Source organism: Physeter macrocephalus, chromosome 20, assembly GCF_002837175.3.
Source record: "Physeter macrocephalus isolate SW-GA chromosome 20, ASM283717v5, whole genome shotgun sequence".
Taxonomy (NCBI): Eukaryota; Metazoa; Chordata; class Mammalia; order Artiodactyla; family Physeteridae; genus Physeter; species Physeter macrocephalus.
In genome coordinates, this window is record NC_041233.1 from 25,109,701 (window position 1) to 25,118,352 (window position 8,652).

An 8,652-nucleotide genomic window follows, 5' to 3' on the forward strand; every position below is an offset into this window, starting at 1 on the left:
GTCAAACAGTATCACAGATGTTTGGCCTTGAATGTGGAAGGGGGCCGAATTGGTTTGTGATTTGAACTTTGCAGTTGTTGCTTGCCACCCTGTGGACACATCCTTACTTGGTGACTCTCTCAACACTTAGTTGTAAGGGCTTTCTCTCTGCTCTCAGAAAGCTGTAAATGCAGACTGACTGAGTAGGATCTGGAACAGACGACGGACATGTTAGGGGAAACACTGACTGAAGCTGCCCACCCTGGCCAGGCAAGATAGTAGCCACTTGCATGAGTTATCTTACAACAGGAGGTCCTGGGAAGGAACGAGGAACTAACAAGCTACCACCAACCGGTAGAATTCGGGAAAGGTCAAAAGGAGAGAGGAAACACCAGTCCATATGTCCTACCAACATCCCAGAATCCTCACTGGAATCTATTTTGTCTGAGCAGTGCGCGCACCACCAGGAAGGACCCTGAGTCAGAATGATTGGCCAGAGACAACCTGGAAAGTAACCCCATTCCCCATGAGACTATGGGCCACGTGGCAGAGCAGTTCTCCTGGGTTCCCTTACCCTGCAGCTATCTGCCCGGGCACCTCTTCCCAATAGTCTCTTGCTTTGTCAGCACGTGTGTCTCCTCGGACAGTTCATTTCTGAGTGTTAGACAGCAGCCCACCCTCAGGCCCTGGAAGGGGTTCCCCTTACTGCAACAGCTATATAAAGAACGTTGTTCAGTGAGAGTAAAACGGGAAACAAATAAGGGAATAAAAATAATAAATGGAGAATTCAGTTTCTTCTCTCCAACCCCCTGAATACCTCTCATAGTCTAGACCAGTGCCGTCCAGTAGAAACATACTGTGAGCCACATCATGCAATTTAAAATTTGTAGTAGCAACATTTTTTTAAAAAGTAAGAAAAATGAAATTTAGTTATTCACTTAACCCAGCGTATTCAAAATATTTCAACATGTAATCAATATTTTGAAATTTTTATTGGGGGTATAGTTGATTTACAATGTGTTAGTTTCTGGTGTACAGCAATTTTTTAAATATTTTGAAATTATTAATGAGATCTTTTACATTCTTTTTTTCATACTGAGTCTTCAAAATCCATTGTTTATATTTACAGAGCATCTTAATTTAGCCTAGGCAAATTTTAAGAGCTTAATAGCCACATGTGGCTAGTGACTGCAGCATTAGACAGCAAAGCTCTAGACCCTATACCAGGGAATGCATTATCTGGGTGACTTTAGGGGCATAGTATTATGGGCATGTGGTTTATGTAAAGAAACCCTTGAAGTTGCTAACTCAAACGGCTGCAGAGTCTAGGTGGGTAACAATAAAAGAGACCTGATGTAAAACAATAGGTGGTAGTGGGGACTTGTGCCCACTGAAGAGTGCAAGTGAAACAGGAGGAAAGGGGGCAGGGCACAACCTTTGAAAGAATGACACAGCCTAAGGACGGGACATAAACTGATTAGAACCAAATGGGTCCAAGATGGTGGAGAAGTCAACTTCCACTAGACCTTGAGGCTCAGTATATGCTCACTGTAACACATCAGCAAGCTAAATCACACACCCAAAGGCACCATGACAGTGGCGGTGCCCACTGTCAAAAAGTAGGCGGTGGCACAATTCCTGGAAATCCCCACCTCTTCCCGAAAATCCCCACCTCTTCCCGAAACTGGAATACTCCTCCCACTCATTAGCCTATAAAATTACCCACCCCTATAAAAACTGACAACCCCATACCCTGGAGGCCTTTCTCACCTTCTGAGATGGCCCACACTGCCTGCGGAGTGTGTTTCTCTAAATAAATCCACTTCTTACCTATCACTTTGTCTCTCACTGAACTCTTTCTGAGATGTGACATCAAGAACCTGAGCTTCATTAAGTCCTGAAACCAGGTGTGTGATCTCATTTGGAAGACTGTGGGCTTTGGTGGGGTTCTGGCACGGGTGTTTAAGTCCCAGTCTGAAGTGCATGGTTTCACAAGCTTCTATCTGAAAGGGAGCTTTCCTACAGCCATTATGGAAAACAGTATGGAGATTCCTCAAAAAATTAAAAATAGAATTTCCATATGATCCAGCAATTCCAATCCTGAGTATTTATCTGAAGAAAACAAAAATGTTAACTAGAAAACATATACGATATGCACCACTATGTTCCTTACAGCATTATTTACAGTAGCCAAGATGTAGAAGCAACCAAAGTGCCCATCAGTAGATAAATGATGTGGTATATATTTACAAGATTTCAGATATTCTGAGGTTGGAAAAATTAAGTTTCTAGGTTTTCAGAGCTGTTGACTATTAGACCCTGAACTTTTTTTTATCCCAACATTAAGGGTAGGCATTTAATAATTATTTTATAGTTGGGAAATCTCCATGTCACATGAATATTGTTATTTGCTTTTGTACATCTGATGCCTGATATATAGTACCTAGTATATAGTAGGCACTCAATAAACATTTGTTGAAGGAATATAGTCCTTAACTTTGGGGGAGGGCTCACAGACTTTTTTTTTTTAATTTTTATTTATTTATTTTTGGTTGTGTTGGGTTTTCATTGCTGCACGCGGTCTTTCTCTAGTTGCAGAGAGCGGGTTCTACGCTCCGTTGCGGTGGGCGGGCTTCTCATTATGGTGGTTTCTCTTGTTGTGGAGCACGGGCTCTAGGTGCTTGGGCTTCACTGGTTGTGGCACGTGAGCTCAGTAGTTGTGGCGCACAGGCTTAGTTGCTCTGCTGCATGTGGGACCTTCCTAGACCAGGGCTCGAACCCGTGTCCCCTGCATTGGCAGGTGGAGTCTTAACCACCGCGCCACCAGGGAAGCCCGGGCTCACAGACTTTTAAACATGAGACTCTCATAAAAGCTATGAACTCTTATCCACATCCTGTCTGTGCCCTGCCCATATTCCCTCAGCCTATCCTAGAGTTCACTACAGCTTTGGTAGACAAATCCTGTACAAGCCATAGCTTCCTACCTTAAACACCTGAGTTATCTCCTTGCCTGGAAGTGCCAGCAGAGTTAACATTCCCCTTGGCAATCCGTAACCAATGAGAGATGGGATTTGGTAGCTAAATATTCCAGTTTCTACCCTGCCTCAGTGAGGCAATTCTGAAGTACGTTTTACTCTAGTGTTTCTCAAACTTTACTAACACATAAGAATCACCTGGAGAGATTAATAAGACACAAATTCTTTTTTTTTTTTTTTTTTTTTTTGCGGTACGTGGGCCTCTCACTGTTGTGGCCCTTCCCGTTGCGGAGCACAGGCTCCGGACACACAGGCTCAGCGGCCATGGCCCACGGGCCCAGCCGCTCCGCGGCACGCGGGATCCTCCCAGACCGGGGCACGAACCCGTGTCCCCTGCATCGGCAGGCGGACTCTCAACCACTGCGCCACCAGGGAAGCCACAAGACACAAATTCTTGAATTTGCAATTCTTTTTTTTTGGCCTTGCCGCGCTGTTTGCAGGATCTTAGTTCCCCCGACCAGGGATCGAACAGGGTCCCTGACAGTGAGGGCGCCAAGTCCTAACCACTGGACCGCCAGGGAATTCCCTTGAATTTGCACTTTTATGGTGGTTTTTAAAAAAAATTTTTTTTTGCGGTACGTGGGCCTCTCACTGTTGGGGCCTCTCCCGTTGCGGAGCACAGGCTCAGGACGCGCAGGCTCAGCGGCCAGGGCTCACGGGCCTAGCCGCTCCGCGGCATGTGGGATCTTCCCGGACCGGGGCACGAACCCGTGTCGCCTGCATCGGCAGGCGGACTCTCAACCACTGCTGCACTTTTAACCCAGCTCCCAGGAGAAAATGATGCTGCCAGTCCACGGACCACACTTTGAATAACATTTTTCTCTGAGAGTCTCTAGTGAGATTCAGCCCCAATTGCTGGAAGCACCTTTTTGGCCTTCTTCTCATTCCCTTACACTGCTTGGATTCTGGGGCCACCTCCCAAATTTACTACTTGCATCCAAATCTTTGTTTCAGGGTCTGTTTGGGGGGAAAGCCAAACTTTGACAACTCTTCTTAGAAAAATGCACATAGAAATAGAGTTTTGTGTACTAGTTTAGAGGAAGTATGAATTCCCTGAAATTTATGTATGTCATAAAGGAAGGTGACCAGGGTAAATGTCATATGACCCAAGTTCCATGAAAATTGAATCAGTCCAGGCAGTCTAGGAACCTAATATAATCATTAATGGCTCATGGAGTTAGCTGAATTCAGCCAGCTCTCCTCAGAAGTTATTTTTCCAGATCTGCATCAAACTCTGACTTTGTGGGACATAAGAGTGAGTCTGGGACTCTAAAGAAACCCCATGCTTGAAGTCAATGAAAAGAGTATTGTTACTCATTCCTATTGGATTCTCATGGTTTCTTCCCAATCATAGTGCTTTCTGGACACAACTGCAGTGCCCCTATGACCCTTAGATCTTTTCTTGATGTGTTCACAGATGAGCCAGGCATACTATAACTGCAGCTGGTTTCTCCCACTTCCTTCTGGATTCCAACATGGCTCCCTATTCTATTTCATCCTTTTGGGAACCTGTAACTTTTGACATATATTCCTAAGCTCACTCTCGTGTCATCTGGAAACTTTATGGCATGCTCTCGTTCTGTAATAATTGGGTAATCCTGATTATCCCAGTTTCTAATCAGCTTCTTAAAGAAAGCTAACGCCAGGGTCACCATTGCCTATTTCCTAAACACAGCACACAATTGCTGCTTAGCTTTGCCCACTTATGGGCCAGCACATGTGTTTGTACATGATTATTTGTCTTATGTACTATAAGTATGTCTTTGTATACACCTATGAATGTGCTTTGGCAGGTGCGGATGTGGGTGTGGGTGTGGGTGTGTAAGTAATCAGGTCAGTCTTGAAGTCTGAATAATGGATGTATGGTATTTTACTTTAATTAGTCTCTGTGCATTGTTAGCCTCAGTTTTCGTCTGCCCTCAAATATCAGAGGAAGAATGAGTTCATTTCCTTGAAGTTTATTAACTGTTACTGAAGGCAGAGAAAATTCCATAAGAGGAGGTTCCATACAGAGCAAGTGGAAGGGGAGCTCTGAGTTGGTAAGAAAAGATGCTTGGATTGGGGACTTGGAGTTAAGGATGGAAGGGCAGATCTCTCCTTTCTTTTTCCCTCCATTCCCACAGGATACTGGATTTTCAGTGGGGGTATCCTGCTCAGCATTCCCTCTCCAAAATGGAATCAGAGAGGGGAAACTTGACACAAAGTAGAGGTAGAAACACCTCACAGCTCCTCTGTTTCTCCATCCAAGGGGATGCCAATATCCACGTTGTAGTCTACAGGCTCCCCGGAGCTCAGCCAGGGAATAGGGGTTCGATTGAAAGAAGGCCTGTTGGAGAGGTTCTGGTTGTAGAGGACTAGGGGTTCACTCAGCAAGGGCCCCAGGTCAACCTTGGGCATCTGGAAGGTCATGTGTTTGGAGGCCTTCTCATATCCACCATAAGGCATTGCTGTCCTGAAAAGGGGACACATTATTTAATTAAAAACCAGAACAAAAGAAAGAGTTTTGTCAGTGAGATGTTACACTGTTTTGAGGATGGGGAAGTCTGTGAATTCTAGTTTCAGATTGCTTCTGCACTCCTTATTCTTCTTCTCCCTTAGTACTCCATTACCCCTTCTGGTTTGCTTGTTTCCCCAAAGCTAAAGATGAGAAAAGTAGTCTAGTGTATACTAGATAGACAGTCTCATGGATAGTTGTGACCCAAACCAGTCACATTTTCAGAGAAATTTACCCCAAACACTATAGACTCAAGGGTCTGAGGTCACCTTAAATTATAATGTAGAGACCACCCTCAAAACCCCTACCCCACCTCCAGTGGATAGTGCGTGCCCTGGATGAGAGGAATTAATATTTCCTGGAAAATCCAGGCACCTTAGGACCAAATGCAAAAGCACTTCTCTAGGGCTTCCCTGTCCTGTTTTCACACAGTCTAGAGAAGCCCAGTTCCAAAAGGATAGATACTTGAACCTTACTAAAGTAAGGTATAAAGAAATAGAATCTTCAATAGTATAATAACTTGCTGTGGTGCATAATCTATAAAAATTCTGAATCACTATGTTGTACACCTGAAACTAATATAATGTAAGTCAGCTATACTTCAATTAAAAAAAGAAAAGAAAAGAAAAATAGAATTATACTATAAGGACAGTAATGGAATTGTAACCTTGAATGAAGGAAGCCTCAAGAAGCCTTTAAATGTGTAATATATTATTCCCATTTCACAGTCAAGGCAACCAAGGCTCAGAAGTAGGGTGACATTCCCACACAGCTAATAACTATGAACTAAAATTCAGATCCTGCCTCCTAGCAAATTTTTCCTTCATCATACCATGCTGTTTCTCTGAGCTAGAGTGAAAAGACCAAAAGCCTTCAATTGCGGCCCCCAAATTCCTCCCATGCCTCCTCATCCTCCTAAAACATTTGAACCAGTCTCCATTCCAACTAAGGGCATGTTGCCATACACTGGAATGCATCAGGTTCCTTCCCCATCCCCCTTACCTGTTGAAGGACTTATACTGAGGGAGATCAGCTTTGGCCCCGTGGGCCAGCAGGTTGATGCCAAGTTCCACTTTTTGCTGGGAGTCAACCCCCATGGCTCTCTCCCATGGGGAAATATACGTCTTGAACACAGTGATGTGTTTTTCTTCTCCACCTGCCTGGTCGTCTGGCAGCCATGGGAGAGAAATAATAATAAGTCAAATAATAGCAATTAGTAGCCAATGGAAGTTAGTCTCAGAGCCCTGCACTAGAGAAGTTGCTGAGACCAGGGACCAAAGGTAAAACATCGTGGTAATTGTATAAGGTTTGTGAAATAATGACAGCCTGGAGTCAGATTTGTGATACAAACTGAAAGGCTAGAAAGGTGACTGAGAGACAAGGCTTCTGGGTGGAATAGACACGTCTCTGTATCCTTATGGACCCAGAAAGTCCATCAGGCTATCTCAACAGGCCTCTCCTGCTTCCTACACCCAGTCTAGGCCTCATTCCTGGGTATTTCTCTGCTTTAGAGACCAGACACATTATTCTTGGGTGAGGATACTTGCCTAGTCCTGTCTCGCCAACCCCTGCAGTGCCAGCAGCTCCTCCTCGGCCAGTCTGGCCCCCAGGACCACCTGTACCCCCATATCCAGACCCAGGGCCCTGATGATGGTGATGCTCGTCAGAGCCATACTGTCCGGCAGAGCCACTTCCCCCTGCCTGGCCTCCACCGCTGCCCTTGCTGTAGGAGAATCCCTGGCCAGCTGTACCCAGCTGTCCCCCAACTGTGGGAAGGAACTTCTGGAAGTGATCCTGAAAAGAAAGGACAAAGTAAGGGGAAGGTTAGCAATGGGTACGGGGAATACCATAGCAAGTAGGAGGTGATCAGAGACAATGGACAACCAGAAGACACTGAATCGTCTGAGACTCCCCCCTCCAGTAGATGGTTAGCAGATAGCCTGACTGAGAGAAATTAAACTCTCCTTAAGGGATACAACCCCTATGGCTCAGTTCGAATTACATCTAGGATGGGGGCAACTCATTCTCTGAAATCCCCTTTCCCTCCTAACCAAGGCAAAGAGGACCAAGAGTTCTGCTCAACTTAGATTTGAGAGATTGGGGCTGGCATGGAGAACCCAGCCTTAAGTTAAAGAACTAGAGAGATCTCTGCTCCTCCCCTGCATCTTGTCTAACAGATAAAAGTCTCTTCTCTCTCTTCCTCTTCCTCTCCCTTTCTCCTCTTGGTGCCTGTTGGACCAGGACTTCCTGACAGTGAAACTGTAGTGGGTAGGGGGAAAGGAAGCCCAAAGGGCAACACTGGATCCATCCCCAAAGCCTAAAAATAACCCTGCCAACTCCTTCAGGAGGCTCTCCTGGCCACCCACCGAACACACCCCCATGCTCCACCCAGTGTAACCAGACACAGGCAGGGAGGAGGGCTTTTGGCCTCCTAAAGTTAGATATGACCGGCTCAGCATTTTTATTCTGCTCCTACATACGGGCCAATGGCAGACACTCCTGCCCCTGGCCCCATGTAGGCATCTATTTTCACTCTCCCCTGGCTGCCCAGGAAAGGTGGAGGGGGAAGAAAGGAAATGGAAATGATCCCCTCCTTCTCAGCTGAAATATCTTGTGCCTGGTCCCTCTCCAATCTCTACTTCTCTTGGGAGAATGATCCTGACTAGCAGACGTAGGACCTTAAAGCATGGTTTCGGTCCCCACATCTGTGGTCCTAATACTGACCCTTTAGATGAAAGAGTGGCTCAAGAAGAGATGGCTATAAAAATTCACTTATCTTTCTAGGGTTGCCAGATTTTGCAAAAAGAAAAAAAATCACAGGACACCAGTTAAATTTGAATTTCAGATACACAATAATACTTTTTTAGTATAAATATGCCTAAGTATTGCATGGGTCATATTTAGATATAAGAGAGTATTCGTCATGTACCTGAAATTCAAATTTAACTTGGTGTCCTGTATTTTTTAATTTAATTTTCATGTCCCAAATATTTCATGGGACACACTTATATTAAAAAATTATTGTGGGGCTTCCCTGGTGGCGCAGTGATTGAGAGTCCGCCTGCCGATGCAGGGGACACGGGTTCGTGCCCCGGTCCAGGAAGATCCCACGTGCCGCGGAGCAGCTAGACCCGTGAGCCATGG

General features: G+C 45.3%; 1 protein-coding gene across 2 annotated transcripts in view; it reads right to left on the reverse strand.

The window, feature by feature from the left end:
• Window positions 1-4,956: 4,956 nt before the first annotated feature.
• Window positions 4,957-8,652, reverse strand: part of MYOZ1 (myozenin 1) — a 7,171-nt gene continuing 3,475 nt past the window's right edge. Inside the window, exons 4-6 of one of the 2 annotated variants that reach the window (XM_028481766.2) lie at window positions 7,260-7,302; window positions 6,511-6,676; window positions 4,957-5,466 (exon numbers count right to left, since the gene is read on the reverse strand). In XM_028481766.2, the coding sequence (XP_028337567.1) occupies window positions 5,235-5,466; window positions 6,511-6,676; window positions 7,260-7,302 (441 nt within the window). In that variant the 3' untranslated portion in view covers window positions 4,957-5,234. Of the gene's footprint in view, window positions 5,467-6,510; window positions 6,677-7,055; window positions 7,303-8,652 lie in introns of both variants that reach the window. The other variant, XM_007114364.4, reaches the window with a different exon arrangement.